The following is a 26449-nucleotide window of genomic DNA, read 5'->3' on the forward strand; positions in this document are numbered from 1 at the left end:
AAGGTGCCGAACACCATGAAGCAGGCAAGCAAGAAAGTTGGCAAGGCGAAGAAGTATGCGGACACAAGCATCGACGATATCTTCACGAATACATCAGAACATCGTACAACATGAATTTGAGTCTGCAAACTCCAAACCGTGGACGCGTTCAAGTGACAGCAGCAAATCCTTAGAGGCCGCTCCAAAACCGAAGCATGGAGCGACACGCAATGCTGTCAAAAAAGGTACCAAGCAAGTTGTTTACTAAGGTCATTCAGCTATTCTTTATTAGATTGCACCTATATTTAGATCCCATACCTATCCTCTTTCATAGTACACACAATACTACGTGGTCTGACTTCAGCCAAACCGCACCAAGCGGCTTTTCGACTCACGTACAAGAACAACGGAAATAGTTTCATTTAAATTTAAGCGTACACTTACAGTAGGATATCCTCAGTTATGGGATTGAGGAATATCCGATACGGTTTTTGATTAATCAAATCTGCTAAACGAAAGTTTTGACGAAAAAATCGGTAATTTTTCGTTGGCGCTTTGTGCAATTTGGATGATCCCCGACTACATGAGAAATGTGCTGAATGATCTGCCCGAATGAACACTAGTTGCTCATACCACAAACAATGAACCCACCATCACACATCGCACTAAGCACTTTAAAGAACTCCATTGTTGTATCCCGATAACCCAAACAACATCGCAGTCTTCGGGTAGCCGGGGCCCGTCAGTGCGGAAGTTACACCCCAACCGAAACTGGCGGACAACCCCCGACGCCCGGACTCTGCTTCTACACAAGACCCGCGTCTACTTGATCAATCCTTTATGACAACCTTCTAAACTTAGATATCTAACCATACTGCCATGGATCCGTTACCTACGCCAGCGGTGAAATAGTGCCTCTGGTGGAGCTCTGGGGAGGAACACATCTTCCGACTCCAACTTGGATTCTGGTCGTGACTCCTTTTCTGGCCCATTGCCTCCCCCATCTTCTACAGTTGTGGGTTCTAGAGCCTCGCCGCCGAACAGCCTCCCATCATCCTCCAGCTTCCACTCACAACTCCGCTGACCTTGCCACCGAAAAACCACCTTGGCCCTCTAGTGGAAAATCAAAGTATACCGCATAACACCCTCCATCATGGACCAAAAAAACCAATGGTTTTGCCAGGGCCGGATTCAGTAGGGGGGACGATGAGGGCCGTGGCCCCGGACCCCCACAAGTCGCATGTACCAAAACCAACCTTTTTCGTACGTTTTGGGGCCCCACAAGCTGTCGGTCCCGGGCCCCTCGTCCGGCTAAATCCGGCCCTGGGTTTTGCGAACACGGCATCAATGTGTACCAGTCAGTCGCCGTGGGAGTGCTGATAGAGGTTCCTATCACCCGAATCGCAGCAGAAGCTGATTTACCGATAGTCGCCGTGAGACTGCAATGGACTTTCGTGGACACCGTAGTGTCTTTTTACCTATACCAAATGAGATGTTGCCCGATTCGCAAAACAAGCTTAGGAAGATCTGTACGGAGCTACTGTCACCGTCCTAAATGTTCGGTAATACGAACGCAAAACCACCACTCCTGGGAAAGTCGTTCGAACAAAGTCAGAGAAAAAATATTTTTCAACTCATAGCTACCGAATCCGAATTCACCGTGTTGAACGATTGCTCACCCTCCCAACCACCCAGAGACAGCGATCACGCGCCAATCCTTGTAGCGCTTGGCAATCAATACACGGAGGTGACCAACAAACTGCGTTGGCTCTACGAGCAAGCAGACTGGGGTGATTTCCAAGACAAAATCGAACGCGCACTAGACGAGAAGCTACCGTCGGACGTTATAATCTGGGCAGCCACCAGAACTATCCCGAAGACCAGCCCCACCCTGGGGCGAAAATACCTTCAGTGGAGGAGTAACACTACAAAGAATGCGGTTACGTGTAAGCGCATGGCGCTCCGCGCCCTAATAAGGGCAAAGGGACACCTCACACCAGACAATCCCGGACTGGCTAACCTTGTCTGGGCATACAAGGCCACCGGAATGTCTGCCGCCAAACTATCCGTGAGGTGCGTCCTGGGTCACCTTCCTAGATGGCATCAACAGCGAGCAGTCGAAACCGAGCTCTGGAGGTTAATTATCTGTATGCAGGGAAGAAGAGGCTTCAACGGTACCTCACTGTCGATCATTGACGTTGTCCAGCCTGATCCAATCCTAGTAGCAGATTGTAAGCAGTATTCCATAATTGCTCTTCAAAGTGCGTGCACATATGTTAGTTCCTTGAAAACAAACGAAAAAAATGAACTATTTTTTCCCGTTTTTGTCAAAATACGTATTTTTGGACGAGAATCCAGATTATATAAAAATCTAATTTTGGTTGTCATAAGACGAGTTTGTACAATCCCATTGAATTCCCCCACTTAATTGAATCTTGACAGATACGTATTTCGACCTCAACAGTAAGGCCGTCTTCAGTGTCTCGTACTTGACTCGAGTCGTTGTTATTATTTTGAAACTGAACCGTCTTGGTCTACCATCGTGGATCGTCAACTGGATTAATTCCTATTTGACTTCAAGAAAAGCCTTCGTTAAGATTCGTGACGTCACTTACGATGAATTCGAGATTCCATGTGGCGTTCCACTTAGGGTCTGTTCACATATTACGTAACGCAAAAATCCGAGTTTTTGACCCCCTCCCTCCCCCTCGTAACAAAAAGTAACATTTTTGATACCCCCTCCCTCCCCCATGTAACGCGTAACTGTGAAAATTTTGAAGGCAATTTTTTTTCCTTCTCTGAAGCATTTGGGTTTTGGTATTTTTTGAACACTGTTAGAATAGGGACGGCATATGATCAAAAATCAAGGATATCAAGAATGCAGCTAGTAGAAACGAAAATAGAAATTGCGATCATAACTATTTACATAGTTTTGCGGAACCGTGGTGCCGAGAAATACAATATTCGCTTGGTATTTTTACGCATAGCAGCATGCTTGATTTCGATAATGACTAATATACGATAACGATAAACAGCAATTAACTTCAATCAGTGATTAAAAAAAGACATTCATATTTTTTTTGCGTTATGCGTAACATTTGGTAGTACCCACCCCTCCCCCACCTTTTAGTGTAACAAAGTATAACGCAAGTTGAACCTCCCCCCTCCCCCCAGAAGCGTTACGTAATTTGTGAACAGACCCTTAGTTACTTAGAACCTTTAATTTTTGCGCTATTTATCAACGACGTGTGGAATCAGCTACACTCGTGCAAGCTGCTTTTTGCGAATGAAAATTTACCGAGTCGTAAAGTCAGTATTAGATTGCTGCACTTCACGCCGACAATGTGCGCTTTTCATCGTGGTGTCAGATAAACGGAATGCAAGCAAAAGCCACCAAATGCAGAATCATTACTTTTCCCGTGTTCACTCACCAATCAGATTTGACTATTCGATGGACCACTTACCGTTTATGAGAGTTAACTCCATAAAGTATCTTGGCCTTATCTTGGACAGTAAGCTTCGGTTCAACGAGCACATCTCAAAGACAATCTCTGAAACCAACACTATGCTTGGCTTCCTGCGCCGCAACTCTGATGTTTCCTGCGCCGCAATTCGATGATGTTTATGCTTTGAAAACTCTATACTGCTCATGGGTCCGAAGCATTCTTGCGTACGGAGTTCAAATATGGACGCCTTACCATGCGATTCATGCATCACGCGAAGAAAGCATCAAGAAAAGTTTCGTCAGATTCGCATTACGACGGCTACCATGGACCAATCCCGATAACCTGCTTCCGTATGAGCACAGAAGCTCCTTGGTTTGCAAACACTCATGTGATATGTTTGATTTTAATGTTAGAAAACTTATCTTCAAAAATAGAATTGAGATACTTTAGGCTGTGTGGTTTTGAACCAAAGATGAAATAAATACATAAATAAAATAAATATATGTTTTGTCTGGAACCCTCTGATCCACCTTTTATCTTTAACTAGTCGACCCGGCAGACGTTGTTTTGCATAGAAGGCGAAAATAAGCGTTGAGAACTGCCCATGCGAAGTTTTCATATATATATTTTTTTTAGTTTTTCCCGATTCACTCAACCTTATTCGTACTTTTTGCATTAGAACATATTGTACAAACCCGACAGAAAGATTACCAAAATACCTGCTAAAGGAATGCAGAAAATCCTCCCAGCCGTTTTCGAGTAATGCGGATACGAATACAGACCATTTAATTTTTATTGTATAGACGTCAAACGTTGTCCAGCATAGTAGGCGAAAGTGTGTATGGGGAACTGCCTATACGAAATTCTTATACGAATCTTTGTTTTAGTTTTTCAGGATTTACGAACTTTACTCATGATTTTTACATGAGAAAATATCATATAAACCCGACACAAACTATAACGAACGTAACTGCTGCAGGAAAGAAGAAAATCCATCCAACTGTTTTCGTGTTATGCAAAACCGGACGCCATATCTTAGCCGAAATGGTTGGACGAATCTGCCATTGAATAGCGGTGCGACATTCCGTCTCTGAAATAGTCAACAAACTGAAAATAAAACTCCTGTCGAACGAGCAATCAACGTCACATGCTACGATGTCACTTCACTCATATTCAAGACAATTTTTTAGGGAGCGAGCTTATGAAATATATAATTTTTATTAAATGAGTCTGAAACGACACAATCACCTCAAATTAGTAAATTACAATTTTTGATGAAAAATGAAATGGTCTGTGTTCGTTATAGTATTCAGAGTTAACATTATTTTGGTTAAAACAACGTTATCTCTGAATACTATAACGAACACAGACCATTTCATTTTTATTATAGAGAAGAAGAAGAAGATAAAAAAGATATAGGAGATAATAAGCTTACTGTAAACTATGGACTGTAACTTATTTGTATTACTCCGCTTTCATCAAGATACGAGCCAGCCTTGGACTAAAGGTATCTTTAATAAAAACGTCAAGATAAATCACATAAATAAGAAAGAAATCAAATCGTATTTTGTTTTTGCTGGGATGAACATAGAAGATGAGAGATAAAGTCCAGGAACACAAACCAAACTTTAAACAAGTCAGTTTCATTTAATTTTTATGAAAAAATAAATGTATCAGTTGATGCTGCCAGCTTTAATGCTTAGATCCAATCAATAAAATTATATGTGTATTCAGTTTTTACAAGATATTTGGTTGCTATTATATTCCACCGAGATTAACTCTGGTGATTAGGTATGAATAAATAATGAATCCTTTTTGATCAGTAGTTTATGATTTGTCAAAAGATGAAAAGTCTGTTACGGCTTTGACCAACCTCAACCGTAATCCTTTGTGCCTATTCAAGAATTTATTATGTACCTAGTTGAAACTGATTTGAACGACAAAATTACCGTTTTAGGAGAGTATGCTGAGGCGGCTTAATTGATTATAAAAAATATTAAAGTAATTTACATAATTGCTTTTTGATTGCTCCTCACAGCAACAAATTATCCGGTTCATCGTTCAATTAATCAATGCATTGTTTAACGGGTGGCCCATTTAAATTTACAACCTCCGAATAACAAGTCAATTCCGATCGCTACTCCTTTATCACGGGAATGATGTATTGTTCACTGATTGTTGTTTGTTTATGGCCCCGAATAGAGCACAAGTTTTATTGCACCCCATTCATCATCGATGTGGAATCGGCCAGTACTACACCCGGCTTTATTCCCGGCATGACGACAACACTATCGAAATGAGACCTCAATAATTCACATCGGAACAATCCATTCCGAAGGCCCCTTCAATCAGAACCATCCAGTCGCTGTAACCCTTGCGGATCCGCTCATCCATCCGTCTCAAATAGCTGATTAATGGGTTTCCGTATTTTTTCTTCCACTTCCAGATACAATGACATTTCTCCGCTGGAGAACCATCACTGTTCGATTGCATTCCGGCTGCTGGAGCATCCGGATTGCAATATTTTCCGCAACATGAGCAAGGACTTGTATAAGTGAGTATCCGGTAACGGGTTGATAAAAACCAATATGTATGTTCTACTTTCGAATTGAAGGACCGCTGAGCCATCGCGCAATTGACCTCTCCCGAAAAACATGTGCTGCAATCAAATAATGGTCTGAAATTCTACCGGTTTTGTATCATTATGAACTATTCGTGCTGGTTCGCACTGCAGCGCTGCCAATTTTTGCTATCAATTTTTAAAATATTCATTCAAGATTTATATACCTAGATTTATTATTATTTATTATATATTTTTTAAATTATTCAATTGAATCGTATTTCACGCCCAAGCTATCGATAATCTTGCTGCATTAGTGCGAGCTGCTCTGGCTGAATTTGCAGTTGCCTCCGAGCTCCAGGTGGAGAAAGTAGTGGCTAGGGGCTATTACACCGATCATCGGATCTTGAGAGCCTTTTGTCTGCGATCGAACGGAAGCTCCCAGCCGATTTTGTAGATGAAGTTGTGGACAGATCGGGTTGGGCAGCAGATTGGGAAGCAAAGGCGGAAACTTTCGTTCGAAAAGGCTGAACCTAGAGCTGATTTCGATTTTGGTTAATTACTGAAAAAGGCTTCCTACTGTGCAGTCCTATGTTCGCTTTTTGATAACCAGCGGACTGCCGGCGACGATGTCGTTCAACATTGCAAATCTATTGCTAGTAAAAACTGCTCTACAGTTCTATAATTTCTCGAAATAATGATCACCAAATATGGTCACATTGGCTAAGACCTTGGCCAATAGAATGGCCATTTCTAAATTTAGTCTGCACAGGTTGAAATATTTCACGAAACAATAACGTTTCATTATTTTCAAAGTACGTATCTCGAAATTGATACGATTACACCAAAAGCTAAATCGATACAATCACATCAAAGGGACAAATATTTTATGAATGAAATGAAAAATAATTAAATCTAAACAAATCATTCTTATTTTGGATTGTTTTCCACTTGCAGAGACGTACGTGAAGGCATTATTCGTTGCATTTTGGCCACGGACATGGCTCGTCACAATGAAATCCTTACGCAGTTCCAAGAGGCTACCCCCATTTTCGACTACAACAATAAAGTTCACACTAATCTGGTGAGTATATTTTTCTTGTTTGAAGCTTTTCCTATCCGGAAGTACCCTTCTTCATGACATTATTTACACCGCACCCACATCCAGCTCTGCATGGTGCTAATCAAGGTGGCGGACATCTCAAACGAGGCCCGCCCCATGGACGTGGCCGAACCGTGGCTGGACCGGCTGCTGCAGGAGTTCTTCGCCCAAAGTGCCGCCGAAAAATCCGAAGGCCTTCCCGTTACGCCCTTCATGGACCCGGACAAGGTTAGCAAACCGGGCAGTCAGGTGCGGTTCATCGGGTTGGTGCTGCTTCCGCTGTTCGAGGCCCTCGGTGAGCTGCTACCGGAGTTGACCGACCTGATCATCACCCCGGTGCGGGTAGCGTTGGATTACTACAAGTGAGTGGTCAGATATGCAAATCGTATCAATTTTTGTATAACTCTGTTGGATTTCCAGAAAGCTGAACGACGTTGCCACCAGAGCGCGCCGTTCGATCGCAGAACCAGAACAATCGTCGGAGAACAACAGTACGGCCACAACGGGAACAACGGGAACCGCCACGGCTGGAACCGGCGTCAGCAGCGGAACGACAACGTGTGGAACGGGAACCGGTGCCGGAACGGGAACCGGAACGCCAGGACTGGGAACCAGCTCGGCCGGCTCGCCCCAGCTGCCACGGTCGCAGAGCGGCATCAGCGTGAAATCCAGACGTAGTATCCTCTCGCAAACATCCGCCTCTAGAACATCTGTTGATGAGCCTATTTTAATTACAGCCGAACTGCACGATTTGCCGGAGGGCAGCGAGAGTGGGGACTCAGAGACGGCCACCGAAGTGGATGTGAGTATTGATCGGATCGTTTGGTTTATGTGGGGACTGTGTAGAACAATTTCGTAGTAGATACTGTAGATAGCTCAAGGGAACTAGAAATGTTTTCTAATTGAATATCAAGCTATGATACTTCTTCAACGGGTTATGATAACTGGTTTAGTTCTCGTAGGAGAATCAAACATAACGTTTAGTAAATGCGACGTCAAATTTCCATGATTTCAGAAGTTTGTACTTTTATATCTTTAAGAATGGTCTTCTGGTATGCTATTTTATCGTTTTAAAGCGTTATTTGATGTCTGAGGTGAGTTTCTGGATCTTTTTTTCAAATCGGTATTGTTACGCTGATCACAATTTTAACGCTTGTTTTCACCTACTAACATGAGTATAATGATTTTAGATTCTAATGATTGTTTGAGTTCAATTGAGGTTGAGACCTGTATTTAGTCAGGATGTCAATAGTTTCTAGACAGGGACCACCTCTCGCACATTTGAACTTGTTTCCACCTTATAGTGCTAATATCGATTCTAAATTCTACCCCCTTTCAGGTTGCGGAAAAAACATCCAGATTTAAGGTGGACACTGAGAGTAGCCACCGCAAGCAATCGCACCCGAGCTCCCGAAAGGGGAGCCGCGAGAAGCGCCCGTCGATGATCGGCGAGTACTATACGACAGGTACGCGCATTCGTGGCTCCCACGGCAACATTCAGCATACTAATCGAACGTATTTTGGTTCAAATCGCGCTATTAGCTTAGACCAGTACAGTAACAGCCGCCGGATGTCCGATGGCATTCAGATACAGACCGTAGTGTCGGACAATAGCGTGTACTACCATCAACGGCAGCACCGGAGTCTGGAGCATGATTCTATCGGTGGCGGCGGAATGTACTCGTCGTCGGACCGCAGCACAAGTCTAAACAGTAGTAATGAGCAGCAGCAGCTGCTCCAGCAATTACAACAGCATCATCAACATCAGCAACAACAACAACAACCACAGGGGCCATTTCAATCTAGTCATCATGCGCATTTTCACCATCACCATCACTACCAGCAAGCGGCGGCTGCTCTGCATCAACTACGGGCGGTCCAAGACTGCGAAAATATGAACATAAGTGTGCCATCAACGACGCCTTCATCTATCGTGAATTCCGGGAAGCTATACGGGAATATGAACAATAACAACAACAGTAGCAACAACAATAAAAACATTGGAAAGAAGATGAACTGGTGTCAGCAGCAGAAGCTGGAGAAGATAAGAAACGTGAGTAATAACAATAACACTGGAGTCGGAGCAGGAGAAGGACAAGGAAACTATGGAACAAGTAGTACAGCGGGGAAAGTTGGATGCGGAGGTATGAATGGGACGAACGGAACGGCGTCAAAATCAATCATATCAAGACTGAAACAACTGACTGGAAGATTGAGCTTTAATTTTGACTCGAAGGAATCCAAGAAGCCGCAGGTAACGGCTGTAGAATGTGCGGAAAATACTGGGGAGTCAAATCAGACGAGTGGATCGGGAAAGGGTAGCATCAGTGTTTGCTTGCAGAACAAGACACGTCTATTGGAGAAATCTAAGACTGTAGATGTAGGAGGGACGGTGGCAATTTGTGATGGAGGGGAAGGACTTGGAGAGTACTGTTGTGCCGCTGGAGTTATATTGAATCAACCAAAATCGATATCGCCTATTCTCATGCAACATCGGAACAATGACATTATAAGCTCGATCAATACGGCGCGTAATCGGGCCTACAGCTTGGACGTGCCAATAGGTCGGAATTGTTGTCGAAGTTTAAGTGGAAGCACAGCCGGAGGAGGAGGATCTAGTTGTGGAGGAAGCCACAAAAGTTTAACATTTTCGCTGAACAAGTCACTGAATGAGGAAGCAAATGATAATACGATAAGCTCCGGAGGCGTTGGCGGAGGTGTTATACGTCATCCACAAATAGATGACGCCACAAAAAGTGGGGGTAGCATTAGTGAAAGCATTTGACAACAACACCCTTACGAACCATCACTGCAGGGAATCCTGTTGGCTTCGAGCTCTCTGCAAACTGATTCTCCTACCCCTCCGTTGTCTTCGAGGCAGTCACATCAGTTACAACCAGCGAGCAGTAGTTCCGGTGGCAGTAATCCAGCGCCACCACTGTTGCAATACAACCGTAGACAATCGTCACAGGAAGGTGCTGGATCTGGTGGTGCCTCTGGCTATCAGCGAGCTCCATATGCCGAGTCGGAATCGATTTCATCCAAACACACCTCGGTACTGGTCAGCTATTGGGCTTGTTTGACAGAACGGTTGAGCTCCATGATATGCAAGTGCTGCGAGAGAACACTTCCTCCAGCAGAGAGTGTCTGAGAGCAGGTTCATTGAAGGGTAGTTGCTGCAAAAAAAGAAGCAGCAGTGCAACATGGTTCGATGGGTGTTATGACTCTTACTGAAGGTATCAAGTTTCCGAATCATGGGTCAAATTTTGAGCGATTTTCGAGTCATACTTAAAAAAAACTGACCAAAAACAAAACAGAATATACGACAAATTTGACTTACATAAAGAAAAAAACTGAACAAAATAAAACAACTAGAATTAATTGTAATACTCCCACAGTTTCACATCTCCTATACCACCTTTTGCTGTTAACAAATCGAACATTCAACCGAAAAACGAACATATCACTTTCTACTGTTCAAAAAACGTCAAACGATACAAACATTTAGCCAAAACTATGCGTCAATCCGAATTTATGCACCTGTTTGGCACATTTGTGGAACCCGGTAGTGCATTGAAACAAAGGTTTATCGATCACTATCAAGCCAAAACATTCTCAATTTTGTTTATCTCTTAATAACACGAATATTGAGCATACAAATGACAAACAAATACTCTAAGCCTTTGTTTCATCTATACTCACCTGGTGAGCTCGTTCCATTTTGATTTTTTAAAAAAAAATACGCAAACCCGTTTCACGTGCGATCCTGATATGTCAAAATTGTAAACATCCATTTTTCGGGTCGCGCCTAACTGTAGTCTATCGACCTAATGCAGAAAAATATTACAGCAGGGCTCCAGTTAATGATAGCCGCTACTGGACAACTTATTTAACGTATAAATGAAACAACACTGACTATCGACTAGATATGATTGAAAATTCATGTTGCAGGCGACATTATAAATAAACTGATGATTGTAGAACTCACAACAGCGTATGCTGATATACATATTTAAATCAATTCAATTGATATTCGTTTGGGAAATTCACACTGGAGGTGAAATGATGTGCGGCAAATGGACACATGCCGCTCCCCCAATCGTAATTCAGTATCAATGTCTCTTAATAGAACCAGATAGACTAATAGCAATTGCGAACAGTTAGAGTCGAAAGCAAGACATAAATGTAGTTAAATCCTAAGTGTTAGCTCGTTTGAACTCTGGTGGTGTATGATAATCAAACGAACTTACTGGAAATCAGTGCGAAAAGACTAATCTTATAAAATCATAGTAACTGGTGCGAATAAACGGCATATGCCGGATCCTTAAAACCCCGAAGGAATAGAAGAAGTATTTTCAAAGTTGATCAAATTGAAGAACGGTTAGTCAAACTTAGACTTTGTGCCACATGAAACTGAAATTAAAACGATTCCTCTTTTTCCCAGTCCAAACCAAACAGAAACAATGCAACCCACCATTTTACAATTATTAGGAAACTAGAACTTAAAATCCTCGCTGACAAGTATTCGGCTCCGGAAATAAAAAAAAAATGAATGAAAATTATTAGAAGATAAATGGACCAACGTATGTTTCAATTCCCGAATAAACAATCGTCTTCTAGTGGTAGTCGAGAATGCAAATCTCGTGGCAAATAATTAAATCGAACGCAAAATCGGACCTAGAGTAGGTGAAAATTTAATGTTTCAAATTAAGGTGAAGGTTGGCTGCGTACATTTGGAAAACCGCCTCACCGTTTTCGGACACGTTCCTGGCTGAACCAATCAATGTAGTTAGCCATTCCTGCTGACTATGTTGAACGCGTCGCTTCGTTCGTGTCCTCGAAACTGCTATGTGGGAAGCAGCCGGCCACAGTGGTGGCCATCTTTGGTACTCTTCCAACCTTGTCCTTAAATCCGCAAGGTAAATAAAACAAAAATAAAACAGAGGTGTCATACTTATAAATGTGATTTCAGTGGCATAGTTGATAACGAAAGCACAACAGTGTGGAAGTTTAGTCGAATTCGTAAAGAGACAAGTTCTATCGGACAAGCGGTGTAATCTTTAAAATTTAACATAAGTATAATAATTATTAAACCTAATTGGTAAGTTATTCGAGAGGGCTTTAGCGAAAGAATACGATATTTAGTGGCGAACGCCTTCGAGGGGATTCAACCGATATAAACCATGAACACTAAAGAAACTAGAGAGGATCTAAATTATATATGTATATTATTGCAATGAAGGTTGGCGCTTGGCGGACTGTCTGGAATAACGAGTTATTGGAAAAGATCAGTGAACTGAATGAAGAAAAAAGTAATTTGAAACATGAGAAAACGCATCGGACAACTATACTGGAAAATAAAGAGATGTAAGTGATATAATGATAAACCAGATGAGTCGATTACAAATGTGCGATATATGCAAGTGGTAATTCACATCCTGATCTTGAATAAAGTGACCAGATATCTTTTGTGTCAGCGCGGAAAAAATATGAGATTCGTGTTGCTTACGGCAAAACTTGCTTAATGGCAAAACCTCTAATTTTTATTAAACTAATTCCTGTTGGTTACACGATTGACTTTTTAACCTTCAAAGGGAAGGTATTTTTCATTTTATGCAATTAGGTAGATGCTCGTTCTTCTAACTTACTCCGGATTTTTTCAACAAAATTCAGCTACGCTGAACTATTTCAAGTTTCTTTTCTCATGAGATGCAATTCATTTTTTTTCCAAGAAAACCGACCAGTGTTAGTAGAATCAAACTCAATTCCCAATCATCGACGATTCATGCGCGAGCCAACTCGCTAGCGATTCTCCAGGAATAACATCACGCTTGAGCTTATCGGGCAGAATCGCATCGTTTCGCTAATATGCTGAAAAATGGTTTCGCTCTAGAAGGCATCATAAAACAATCGAGGCGTGTTTTTCTGGTTACATATGGTTTTAATATGGATTGTTTTTAGCGAAGACAGCTAATGCAATGAATTCAACAAAGAAGAATATGTGAATATCATGCAATGATGCAAAACGCAAGTCAAATCATCATTGCTGCCAAACAATAATATGTATTGTGATAAGAAAATTATTTTGAGCTTTTTAGTGGAATGTTTTTTACTGTCATAAGACGAGTTTATACAATCCCATTGAATTCCACCACTTAATTGTATCTTGACAGATACGTATTTCGACCTCAAAAGTCAAGTGCGAGACACTGAAGACGGCCTTACTTTTGAGGTCGAAATACGTATCTGTCAAGATACAATTAAGTGGTGGAATTCAATGGGATTGTATAAACTCGTCTTATGACAGGTGAATAATATGTATTGTGTTTCAAAAGGTGTTAAAAAAAACTGGAAGAAATTGGAAAAACCCCTAATATTTACTCAAATTTAACGATTTACTATTCTTCCACCACATCCGTAAGATTGTATACAATACTATAGTTCAATCCATTAAGAAAAAACAAACAACCATGCGTTCACCATCATTTTACATGCAATTGAGTCATGTTAGACCACCATTCGGGCGTTTCGTCCCAGGCCTATTTTTAAAACATTTTTTAAATGGTTTAGAAAGTCATGAAAACCTCATTGTTTTGAATGGGAGATCATTGTGAAATGTAGCTGGGTTTGCAAATTTTGCACCTATACGTTGAAATGGTTGGGTTTTTTCGTTTATATGGGCGAAAGCATCTAAAAAGCTTAAGGGGTGCATTTTGGACCGTTCTCCCCTACGCTGACGATCCAAAAAAATTTCGAATAGTATCTTCGCTTGTCGACTGCTCTGCTCTACAGCATGGTCTTGATATACCATAGCCCAATGGTCTACACAGAAAAAGAAATATGAACATAAGCAAAACCGTATTTAAAAATATCATGCAAAACTATATCATAAATCGCGTCTAAATTTGAGCGAATTGTCATGCACATAAATGGAACAGCGTACAACGTTTAATTGTAAACAATTAATCTGAAATTTACATCAGTTGACACTAAAGTTCAGCTATGTCAAATTATGTTCACTCGAATCTGTGTGAAACTAATTAGTCGTGTGAAAGCGGTGAGTTTGATTTGAAACAGATCGGTCGCCCTTTTCAAGACGCTTGAGTGTTCGCGGTCGTCGTATTGCTCAGGCCACTCCGGCCATAATCTGGTAATAAATAAATAATAAATAAAAACTTTCGAACGCATTTTATTAGCTTGGCCTGCTTCCAATCTATAGTGTGGTTCTGGTCACTAGTGTGTGCTGCCACGCTCGAGTCATGGAACCTGTCGTTGTCAAAGCCGTTTTTACGTTACGGGGTAAGATCTACCACGGTTACATTGCCAGCTACAGGCAAATCCTGACTAGGGTGGTCTAACCGGTAGTACCGAAACCGGTAATACCGGTATTACCGACCAATTTGGGGTACCGAAAATACCGGTATTAGAGACGGGAAATACCGGTATTTTCGGTATTTCAAATTTTGCTGACAGTATAAAAAATCTCGAATAGTTTTCAACTACATATATCAGCTAAACTACCTGTAATCGCATATCTGTCCATATGAATAAGAAATCCAACATAGATGGGACAAATATTCGGTTACAAGCAGTAAATATTCATCGTGCAAAAACAATAACTTTGCCCAAGTAAGCATCATTGACGACGTTCACGCTACATCAAAAATCCATCATCATCGTCATTAATCATACGTGTTGATTCATTCTCTTAGCCATCTGTCTAATTGCAAATGATTTTTTTCTTTAATGAAAACTGTTGACATCGTCGAGAATTTTACCGCAATATATAAAATTGTGGAAAAGGTGCGTGACGTAGTAGTTCTTTTCCGGAGATCACCTGCAAAAAACGATTTTCTGCAAAAATATGTCCGTTCTGAATTTGAAAAAGAATTTAAATTAAAGGCTGATGCCAAGGCGCGCTGGAATAGCATGTTATTTATGCTCAAACGGATTTATAAGTTGAAACTTTAATCCAAATTCAACTTCAGTGATGAGTGTTGGGCGATTGGTGAAATAATTTAAGTCCTTGAACCTCTTCAAGCTGCTGTGGAACTACTTTGCTGTGAGTCCTGTACTATATGTGAAACCAACGTAGCGCTCCAATTTATGTTGGAATGATTATCAAATCAATCCACAGGAACCTCCGCTACTTATTCGATGCTTTTAATGAATCCAAGAAAGAAGATCAGAATACGCCGATCTTTTTGCTTTTTTGAATAATTCTGCCGTGAAGCAATTGATCAGAAACGATTTTGGCATTTTCTTTAAGACATCCAGAGCTACTTTGATTAAGCAAGCGGACGGGATCTTGAAGCATCTAATCATTGAAACTGAGACAATGACCATATCTGATGATCGGTACTAGGAAGATGTCTCCATGAATAATTTTTCTGGTTTATCGATTGAAGAACAACTTGTGAAGAGACTGTAGCAGAGTAAAACACTTGCGTTATTGGTGGCAAATACGTTGATACCAGGATCCTTGCATGCAATCTGTAAGGAATTCTCCACATATGAATCTGAAGGGATTAAGGAGAAGTATTTGACACTGATTTTCGACGGTCTTGGAACCATTCGTCCAACTTCGGTTGAACCAGAGACGGCATTCACAGCAGTTTGCAATATTGACAAGAAATCCAATACAGATTGAAAGATGAATCGCTTAATATGCTATTTCTACTTAAGTTTCGCTTTGCCCAGCTCAACAAGCAATGATTTTAACATTTGAAGTTTGTCAACAAATATTGTTTTTCATTCAAAAGTCTCAATCATAAGTTTTTTTTAATACCTGAAATTTTCACAAAAACCGGTATTCTACCGGTATTACCGGTATTGACTCCACCAAATACCGAATACCGGTATTTGTCAAAAATGGCCAATACCGACCACCCTAATCCTGACCCAAAGAATACCTTCCTCATTATCCAACTCCGTGGTATTTATGAGGGTGCCGCTAAGTCGGTGGCCTCTCGTTAAGTAAGTACCACATCAACACTTCCTTCCTCTCCCTAGTTACGGTGAAGATGGGCGTGGCCAGGAGTAGTAATCCTCATGCTTTTGTTATTTTTGTTTAAGACTGGAATCAAGAACCACTTCCCTTCTTGATTTCTGATAGCATTCTAGATAAGGATCTCAAAAGTAAAACATGAGTATCACTAGTGTACAATCTACGAATTACACCGTAACAATGCTAATGCTAACCAATACGATATACCGATCGGTAGATGTGGATTTATGGTAAATGCCAAATTTCAGTGTGTTGTCTTCCTTTCTGGTCATTGAAAGATCTAGATTTCCTTCATGTTCCTTCTCAACAGTAAACAGAAATTCAACAATTCGAGTGTCTGTGGAAGATAGCGCTCCTTTATTATTGCGAAGATGTCATCCACATAACGTCTCCAGATTCGGGGGGCAAATTTTTCTCTTTCCAGTTCTATGTAAAAATAGCTCATAAACGCATCAGCCAAATGTTTGTTTATAAAACTTACCCCTGAATATGAAATCAGTTAGGTAGGTTGAGAGCAGCATATCCAGCATATCTTCTCCCATCAAACGAGCGACTTTCTGCCTGGTGGAATCCGTGGACTAGAACCTGGACAACCGTGAATAAATCGTATCGTGACCTTGTACTAGCCGAATCGGCGTCGTTGAATCGCTGCATTGCTGGCTTGCTTTGCGAACGACACAACACTCCAGATCGTGACGTAGAGCTGTCTTAACCTAAAAGTGCAGCTCTGGGTTGCGCTTGGTGTAGGACCCTAACAATGTCGGTGAACGGAATATGTTGCGGAACAATAGCGTAGCTGAATACAAATACGGAGAGAAAAAGAAAGAAAGAAAGAAACACAAGACCTGGACAACCGTGAATAAAAATAGTTTAATTTTGTCTCAAGGAGCATTGGTAATTTCAAATTAGGATTGTGGCCCCGTAAAACGCTTTATTGTTTATGTAGATCATCAACTTCTGAACTCAAGGGAGGTTTTGCAGCCCCATGATTATTCTTAGGATGATTATAGTCTCTCAGAAATTTTCACCTCATAAAACAGTTAAAAAAATTAATAAAATGTTTATGCTCAATGTTATTTAAACCCAAGGACGTTTTAGGGAAAAATACAAAACATAGGTGTTTGGTCTTACGGGAAAGGTCTATTAACTGTTCCATTTTATATCAGAATAGATCTAACAAATGGTCGCAGCGATTAAAATACCCAACAAGGAAAATTTGTTCCATTTTGATCTGTATGCGGCGAGTATGTATTCTCACCAGTGAAAGAGCACCGTTTTTCTTCTTACTTACTTACCATTACTTCTTACTTCAGATGGTGACACCCTTACTGACAGAGTTCAGTGCGAGATTTATCTTGTTTCGGACAGCAGAAAGATCGCGCGATCGGCCGAAATATTGTGTTCTGCTTGCGAGGCCGGTAATAAGAATAGCCATCAAACAAGTAAGTGCAGTGCCTTTTTTTAGTCGTCGGGAAAGAAAAAATATCTATCTTGTGATTGTGGCTCATACGTATATCTCGCGCGGTCGAAAAAAGCGCGTTCTTCAATAGTTTGCTGTAGCCATCGAGCAAGTGAATACAGAGTGCTGCGCTTCCGTGCGGTCGTCCAAAATAAGAATCTCCTCAGTTTTCATATGCCACCGGGCGTGCATGTTTTAACTTTAAACTCGAATTAGTGTTATTTCCCATCCCATAGATAGTATCGCTTACCAAAGTGAATCCAGATGAATTATTCTTTATAACTAAAACGATATCCTATCCCAAGACAATCGTGGAGATGCATAGGTATACTCGGTCTCTAGTAGCAACGAGAGTCGGACTAACAATCCTTCCATTCCTATATGACCGCAAGGACGTGGCCGGCGCTGTTATTGACTTAAATATTTGAGCTCCCGAAACGTGTGCATTGAGAATGGGTAGCTAAAGGGTGTATTCGACAAAAATGGCACACCGAAAATCTTCTGTAACTTTTGAACCGTATGAGTAAAAAACCTGAGCAACCTTGAGCAAATCTTATTCATAGTGTATTGTTCACATCTACAGTGTTTCATAGTTATTCATACAGTGGTTCCGATAATGTCGTCAGAACAAGAAATTGCCAGGAAAATTTTTTGTGCAGCTACCTTAAAAATCTGGAGGCGTCCCACCGATCGATCGCTAACAAGCTTGGGATTGCAAATTCAACTGTATCTCATGTAATAAGAACCTTCAAGAAGCGTCTGAGTGTTCAAACGAAGGTAGTGAATGGTCTAATGGACAGTAAAATGACCAGGAGTGGTACAACAGCTTAAGAAGTTTCAAAACGTGTCCATATGAGATGTCGCTAACAAGTCCAAGGTGTCGGTTGGTTTTGTGCAGAAAACCATGAAGCGTCCTAGGTTATATGTTTACAAGGTAAAAAAACCTCCAACCGAAATGAAAAGCGAAACGCCACTGCAAAAACCCGCGCCCGGAAACTTTACATGAAGTTGTTCACCAAATCGTGTTGCATCGTGATGGATGATGAAACCTGCGTCAAGGCTGACTTTCGTCAACTTCATAGGCAAGAATATGTCGTTGCCAAGTCTAAACTCGATATTTCGGAGGATGTTCGAACGAAAAAAATATCAAAATTTGCAAAGAAGGCAGATGATTTGCGGACGTGGTGAAGTAAGCGCTCCCTTCACTTCTTCTGGAACAATCAACGGTATCAACATCAACAAAGTCAAGAAAAGGTTGGTTTAAAATGTATTTAAATACCAAATGCGATTATTATGAAGTGGTTTCATCTACGTAGTGCATATTCGGCTTCAACGTCAGGAAATGTTGTTCCAATGTCCATTTCCAAAATGCGTAAAAAAGTATGGTTCTTTCTCGTCATTCCGGAAGCAAATTCGATTTCGGCATCAGGAACAAACAAAAAGAGATCATTTGTTTAAGTGTTCGCTAGCTACATGCGGGTTTATAGAAGGTACTTTTGAGAAAATTATAAGGTATGCTTCCGACCATATTGCATCCAGACAACCTGTACCTATACTGTCCTCTTCAGTGTCCAACGAGAAAGCCATTTGCGACAACTAATAGCTTGAGAATCCATAAAATGTATGCGTAAAAAAAATGTATATGTAAAGTGCAAAGAAATTCCGACTCCGGAGGAAATTACAAATTATGCGGATGAAGAAGACGATAAGGGGGTCACGGAATGGGTTTGTGATGACAATTTGATTGAGGAAGAAGAAACAAGTGAACGGAGTAGGAAGTAGGTGCGACCAAGGGGACCCGGACCATCGTCCCTAACCCCTAATCCCAAGGCGTTAAGCGACCCGTGCCGAGGGGATGCATGGCCAGGGGGGTGAAATAATGAGCTAGGCCTTTTACGGAGCCTATGGGGTACCTGGGCACCCTCCACAGTAATTGTCCCTTACCGCGTCATGCTGGGCTCTGGCATGGTGGACCTCTTTTCCCGAGCAACTCGTGGGACCAAAATGGGAAACCAAGTCGATTCTTCAATTAGTGGTAGTAGCGTAGGCGACAACCCCTTCGCAAGAGGTGGGTTGTTCAGGTCTCCGCCTAGGAGGCCAGAAGCAATAGTCGGCAGCTCGGTGCGCAGCGCCAGCGTGGGTCACTTAACCATCTCCCAGGCTACGCCAGTAGAGGTTATAGACGGCCCATGGCTTGTGAAGGCGATGAACCGCAAACGCAATGGGCTTTCGGCCTTCGAGGTGGCGACGGAACAGCTGGACGCCATCATCGACTTTGCGTCATCGAAGCATAATATCAGTAAGGACCTCAAGAGGAGCTTGCTGAAACTTCGAAAGTCGATGTTGGACGCCAAGCTGGAGAGGAGGGTCGGGACGGCCAAGTGTAAACCCGTGAAATCCGTGGAGTCGAGGTCTACCCAGACTGAGGCCCAAGAATTCGCGGACTCGGGCAAGGTTGAATCAACCGAGGGCGTGCCAGCGAAGACGGTGGTGCCAAAGTGTATCTAGACGGAGGCTCAAGTATTCGCGGGCAACGGAGCAGACACAAAAATGGGGGAGACAGTCTCCAGGGGATAAGCTCCCTGGGGGCCGCTCCAAAACGCGGAGGGTTACTACCCCGAACAAGGGTAGTGGGGCTGGGAAGCTGAGCCCCGGCAAGGTTCCTCCAAAACCGGGGGAGGAAGGACCTTGGAAGGTCCGTCCACCCAGGAAAGACGATAGTAAGGGGTTACGGTAGGCCGAGAGCTCTCAGCCGCACCAGACCAGGGAAATAGAGGGGGATGACGCCTCCTGGACCCTGGTCAAGAACAAGAGGAAACCGAAGGCGTCAAGGGCCGAAAAGAAGGCCCAGGTGAACGAGGGTAGCAAGAAGTCTAGGGTAGGCGCCAATCGCTCCAGGGGCGATGCCCTAGTCATCAAAACGGACGAGGCCAAGTACTCGGACGTCTTGAAGGCGATGAGGAGTGACGTCAAGCTCGGTGAACTCGGCGCCGACGTACGTTGAATAAGACGTACTCGGATGGGCGAGATGATCCTCGAGCTGAAGTGGGGCGTCTCGCAAAAGGGCGCCGCCTACAAGAAGTTGGCGGAGGAAGTCCTAGGCGAGACGGTTAAGGTGAGGGCACTCACGACGGAAGTGAATCTAAGGGTTAAAGACCTGGACGAGATCACCAAAGTCGAAGAGCTCGTCACGGCACTGCGGCGACAGTGTGAAGTGGAGACGCCCACCGCAGCCGTTCGGCTACGGAAAGGTCCGGCAGGGACGCAGGTAGCATTGGTTCGGCTATCTGCAGCGGACGCCTCCAAGGTACACGGTAAATAATCAACACGCTCAATTTAAATGTTCTTTCTATTGAATGTCCAACTTTACAATCACTATGATTGATAATGATATTCCTTTGATTTTGGAGTGATGTCTCACATTTCGAAAGTGTGTTAAATATAGACAATTCCAAAACATCAACACTATTGATCAAAGTGCTTCTCTTTGGGAATTGAAATGGTTGGCACTTCGATAAGCACCAATAGAGTCTTCATTAAATTTGGAAGTGATACGTTGTTGAATTCAGAGATGAAAGGTTATTGATTTGAAAGATGATCAATATTGATATAGTTCTAAAAATAGATGACAGTTTGTATCAACTGTTCTGTTTTCTTCACAAAGGGTTTTCGAAGTATGAGATAAAGTCATGGTAAGATGCAAGACTTTCAAGCGATGGCACATTATTCAAATCTGGGCCGCGATGATTCTTTTTTTATATTCTTAGTTTTACAATCGAAATATTGTGCACGTCAAATCGGAGTGATGGTCTTTGAATTTGAAGAAGTCAGCTATTAATATTGATTGGATTTTAAAGTAGTGCAAATTCAAATGCAAAACAATTCTCACGGACGTGCACATTTTTTACCGTGTAGTCAAGTTAGGGAGCGTCAAGGTGGGATGGTCGGTGTGCCCTGTGGGTATATACGAGCAACCCAAAGTTTGCTTCAAGTGCCTGGAACCGGGCCACAAGCAATGGGACTGCAAAGGCCCTGACAGAAGCAGCTCTGTCGACGCTGCGGATTGGAGGGACATAAGGCACAATGCTGCACGAACCCTCCCAATTGTTTGATTTGTTCCAGCAAAGCTGTGAACAGCAAGCACCCCATGGGGGGTTCGACGTGCCCGGCGTTTAAAGGTGCTGCAAATTCACATTGCAGGTAACGCAGCTGGCTTACTCGGCCTCGCCCGAGTGTCCGGTGTGCGCAGGTTTAGAGGAAACGGCGGAACACGTGTTGTTCGTGTGCCCACGTTTTCGCGCAATGCGTGACCACATGCTTGCCACATGTGGTCTGGACACTACCCCGGACAACCTAGTTCGGAGGATGTGTAAAGATGAAGTTGGCTGGAACGCCGTTTTATCGGCTATCGCCCAAATCGTCTCGGAGCTACACAGGAGGTGGCGCGTGGACTCAAGGATGGCTAGTTCAGGCGCAAATAAGAGGTGGTCCAAGGGATCGGAGTCGGCTTCATGGGTCATACCGGTGGTCATTAGGGTGGTTCAAAAAATCGATTTTGCTCCACAGTGCTCATCTGATTCTTTATCATGTTCTGAGTGTCCTCTGAAAATTTGAGCTCATTTGGATTAAAACTGATTTAGCACAAGCCGTTTCAAGTTTGCATGCAAATTAGTATGGGGAATTTTTTTTTCATTGTACTGTTAATGACGCTTCCCCATTAGGCGCAGGTTAAAAGAAAACCTACATAGCTAAAAGTAATACTCAACACCTTTCACCTAGTGAAAACCGCATCTTAATTAATCTTTCCAATAATTAGTAATCAAATTTAATCTATACCGTGGTTTTCTGGAGCTAATTGCATAACTCCTCAACAGGCAACATTGTTGCTCGTGGCGCGAAAGATAGCACACACAAATTCAGGCTACTATGTTGCCCTGCATATTTCAGTAATGCCCTCAAATAGTTTAACGATCATGACTAAAGATTCGCATCCTGTCTTAAAATCGATTACTAATTATTGGGGCAATTAATCAACATGCGGTTTCCGTTTGGGTGAAAGCTGTTGAGTATTCCTTCTAGCTATGTAGGTTTTGGGGCCCTCCTTAGCCGTGCGGTAAGATGCGCGGCTATAAAGCAAGACTATGCTGAGGGTGGCTCGGATCAATTACCGGTGCCGGTTTAGACAAATTTCGACTTTGAAATTGTCTCGATTTCCCTGGGCATAAAAGTATCATCGTGCTAGCCTCATGATATACGAATGCAGAAATGGTAACTTGGCTTAGAAACCTCGCGGTTAATAACTGTGGAAGTGCTTAATGAACACTAAGCTGCGAGGCGGCAATGTCCCAGTGGGGGATGTAATTCCAACGAAGAAGAAGAAGATGTAGGTTTTCTTTTAACCTGCGCTCAATAAGGAAGCGTCATTAACAGTATAATGAAAAAATAAATTTCCCCATACTAATTTGCATGCAAACTTGAAACGGCTTGTGCTAAATCAGTTTTGATCCAAATGAGCTCAAATTTTCAGAGGACACTCAGAACGTGATAAAGAATCAGATAAGCACTGTGGAGTAAAATCGATTTTTTGAACCACCCTAGTGGTCATACTCTATGGTCGAACTCGATCCTTTAATCGAACAAGTGGCCGCGCGAAAAACAACATAGTATCTTCGCTTTCGCGGCGTTGGTCAACCGGGCGGGTTCCGAGCCCGAGGACGGAAAGGGGTCCTCGTCAAGGCTGGGGCAGGCGTAGGCACCGCGTCGGCAAGTCCCTCTGTGTGTTGGCGAATAGACCCTATCGCAGAGAGGTCAATTTAGGGTGCACGCGGCATCATCATTTTTGATACCAGTCGTTCAGAGGGAAGCAAGCGCGAAGTCGACCCTTCCCACCTTCCGAGGACATAGGGCGTGGTAAGGCCACCTGGAAAGCCGGCAATGCGCTGGCACGATACCATGGTGCTCTTCTAAAAAGTGAGTCACGATGTTCGATGCTGCAAGGACACGCAGCTAACCTCTAGGGTGCGTTTTGCACTGGCCCCCCTTTGAAGCATTACTTTCTGGTTGTACCGAAGGGACTATGGGCTTGGCGGCAATGGCAACGGTATAGCGGGTCGGAGATGTAGTCCTGCCTCCCTCGTTTGCTGTTGGAGGTGGTCCCTAACCCCCCACTTCCTGGACAACCCAGGATGTCTTTCTGAGCAGATTCCTCCTCCATTGCTTAGGAAGAAAAAAACACTGACATCACCTCAATTCGTCTAGCTGAGTCGATCGGTATACAATACTATGGGTCTCCGGGCCTTCTAGTTTGTTTTTGGAGCGATCATATAGCCTTTACCTATACTTAGTATACGAGAAAGGCAAAAATCTAAATGCTTGACTAAATTCAGCGAAAAAAATCTTATAAGTGCATCGAAAACGGTTGAAGGTAGTGAAACACTGTTGACTAGTGTTATTTGTTAGAAGGTGACCAGGCAACAACGGCTAAGATCTTTTCTGGCCAGTTCCTTGCGATTGCTGAAAAAATGAAAATTCAATGTATATATCTGAGACAATCAAGCTAAAAAATAATCAAATTCATCAAAACTTTTCGAATCAACGTGATTACACCCTCAACAGCCAGTGCGTGATACGGAACTAATCACCATATGTGCAGCGCATTGGTGCAGTAACATCCATGTGAGCTTACTGAAGCGGAAACTTGTTGCAGCTCTGCTGCCACTTGTAGCAATTCATTATCAAGGTAAAGGCTAACGCAGTGTTGAAAATCTGCAAACGAACGAGTTCGTCTTGTAAATCAGCATGCGCCCGTTTCGTCATAGTCACAATGATCCGTCCTTTCAGTAAAGTACTCACTGCATCGAAAATGAGTTCCAGCTCCTCCAAGGGAAGCTTGTATGAATTCCAAAAGCAACCATATAATCCGGCCACACCGCTAAGACGCAAATCTGCACTGGAAACCGCTTGGGACACGCTAAAGCGCTTGGTTTACTTTGTCCAATTCTTGCTCCAATCGATCCCGATTTGGATAGAGCTCATTTGGGGGTGGTTGAACCCACCTGCCCCGAAAAGTATTGCCGGATGGAACGCGTTGGTTACCGGAGGATCAAATGGAATCGGGCGAGCAATCAGCTTGGAATTGGCCAAGTACGGGTGTAATGTGGTCATAGCCGACGTGGATGCTGAAAATGGTGAAAAAGTGGTTCATGAGCTGCAGAAACGCCGAGTCAAGGCAGCGTTCTACAAAGTAGACGTGGCGGAGTATGACGCTATCGTGGAACTGGAGCGAAAAATCGAACAAGAATTCGGCCATGTAGATATTTTGGTGAACAACGCAGGAATTATTCCTTTCCTAGTGCCGGACGAGTACAGCCCGGAAAATATCCGAAGAATGGTGAATGTGAATTTGTTGAGTCACTTTTGGACAATTAAAGCATTTTTACCGGGCATGTACCATCGAAAACGGGGCCACATAGTGGGGCTATCTTCACGAACTGCTTACATCCCGACGGGCTACTTGCGGAATTATTTGACGACCAAGTATGGTATTAGGGGTTTCATGGAGGACCTGCACGATGAGATCTATCTCGCTGGCTACGAGGGGCAAGTTGTTACGACAACCGTTTTCCCAGCAGTTATTAACACCCGGAAGGAATCGATGGATCATTTCAGAACGCTGCCGTGAGTGGGACGATAGTCTTAATTGTACCATTTATTAGTATTTTCGTTGACTTCTTATAGTGGTTACGCCCAGATGGAATTTCCGCAACCGGAAGTAGCTGGAAGAGACATCGTGAATGGAATCCGAAACAACCAACGGAAATTGTTCGTTCCGGATGGAATAAAAACGTGGCAGCTGGCACTTTTCGAGTGAGATTACTCAACGGTTGTTGCGAGTGCAATTCATTAATACACCTTTTTTTCAATTTATAGAGACGCACCAAGAAGGATCACCCGACTCTTATATCGAGAGTTGTTCAAGGAATGATTCAAACCGATGAAAAGAATAATATTGAGATTGTAACCTGAAATTTTCTTTCTGTACTGTCTTTACTGCGATTAAGATAGTGTAAGAATGAAATGCAGATTTGCAGATCGTTTTGAAAATATTATCATGACCTAGCTATTTTTTAAATGATTTATGAAAAAGATTTCGAAAAATGTGTATGATGCTATTACTATTTAGATATAACTGTTCTTTTTATTTGTTTTATTACCTAGATTAAACTATAGAAGAAGGCGGGCAAATTTGATCCCAACGCCCACCCAAGTAGTTTTGTTCTATATATTTTTAGAATAGCTACTCTACACAAATGATCGTTATGTGATGAGTAATTTTTTTGGATTGGCTACATAATGTATTCTGCAGGGCGATTTGTGTTTTTACCCTCCATTAGATTTTTTAGTAGCCCAGCAATTACCAAATACTATCATTTTTTCGCAGCACAAAGTCATAAATATGCTAAATCATATATACTGGGTATGTCAACAAAATGGATCTGGGATTTTCTGAGTGCAAAATTATTTATAAAAAAATTGGCAAAATTGGATTGTGAAGAAATCATATTTAAACTATCATAGAATCGATTGTAGACTAGGGTGTCCCAAGAACAAAACACTATGTTCGAAAAGTCATGGTGCTCAAGCCTTATATGAAAGATTTTTGCAACTGGAGAATTTCTGTAGAACAACCCAAAATTAAAAAAAAAAAGTCGAGTCAAGTACGAGACACTGAAGACGACCTCACAGTTGAGGTCTAAATACGTATCTGCAAAGATAACGAAAATTAACTGGTGGAATTAAATGGACAGTACTTAATTCGTCTTAGACGGTTACTAAAAAAATCTTCCGACAGGGCGATTTTTGAAAAAAAAAATAGTGTTTTTCGCACTTATTGTCA

General features: G+C 42.4%; 2 protein-coding genes across 12 annotated transcripts in view; both read left to right on the forward strand.

The window, feature by feature from the left end:
- LOC134219152 (high affinity cGMP-specific 3',5'-cyclic phosphodiesterase 9A) overlaps positions 1-12479 on the forward strand; it is a 782997-nt gene extending 770518 nt beyond the window's left edge. For 9 of the 11 annotated variants that reach the window (XM_062697847.1, XM_062697854.1, XM_062697852.1 and 6 more), the window contains 5 exons: positions 5872-5979; positions 6943-7069; positions 7154-7449; positions 7508-7889; positions 8427-12479. In XM_062697847.1, coding sequence (XP_062553831.1) covers positions 5872-5979; positions 6943-7069; positions 7154-7449; positions 7508-7889; positions 8427-9872 — 2359 coding nt within the window. In that variant the 3' untranslated portion in view covers positions 9873-12479. The remainder of the gene's footprint in view (positions 1-5871; positions 5980-6942; positions 7070-7153; positions 7450-7507; positions 7890-8426) is intronic. The other 2 variants (XM_062697856.1, XM_062697857.1) reach the window with 2 other exon arrangements.
- An 11897-nt stretch (positions 12480-24376) lies between these two features.
- LOC134224612 (estradiol 17-beta-dehydrogenase 11-like) lies at positions 24377-25648 on the forward strand. Its single transcript, XM_062704023.1, has 3 exons — positions 24377-25230; positions 25291-25419; positions 25483-25648. The coding sequence occupies exons 1-3, from the start codon at positions 24377-24379 to the stop codon at positions 25535-25537; spliced, it is 1038 nt and encodes a 345-aa protein (XP_062560007.1). The 3' UTR covers positions 25538-25648.
- The last annotated feature ends 801 nt before the right edge of the window (positions 25649-26449 follow it).

The sequence above is a fragment of the Armigeres subalbatus genome, chromosome 3 (genome assembly GCF_024139115.2).
Source record: "Armigeres subalbatus isolate Guangzhou_Male chromosome 3, GZ_Asu_2, whole genome shotgun sequence".
In the NCBI taxonomy this organism is placed as follows: domain Eukaryota; kingdom Metazoa; phylum Arthropoda; class Insecta; order Diptera; family Culicidae; genus Armigeres; species Armigeres subalbatus.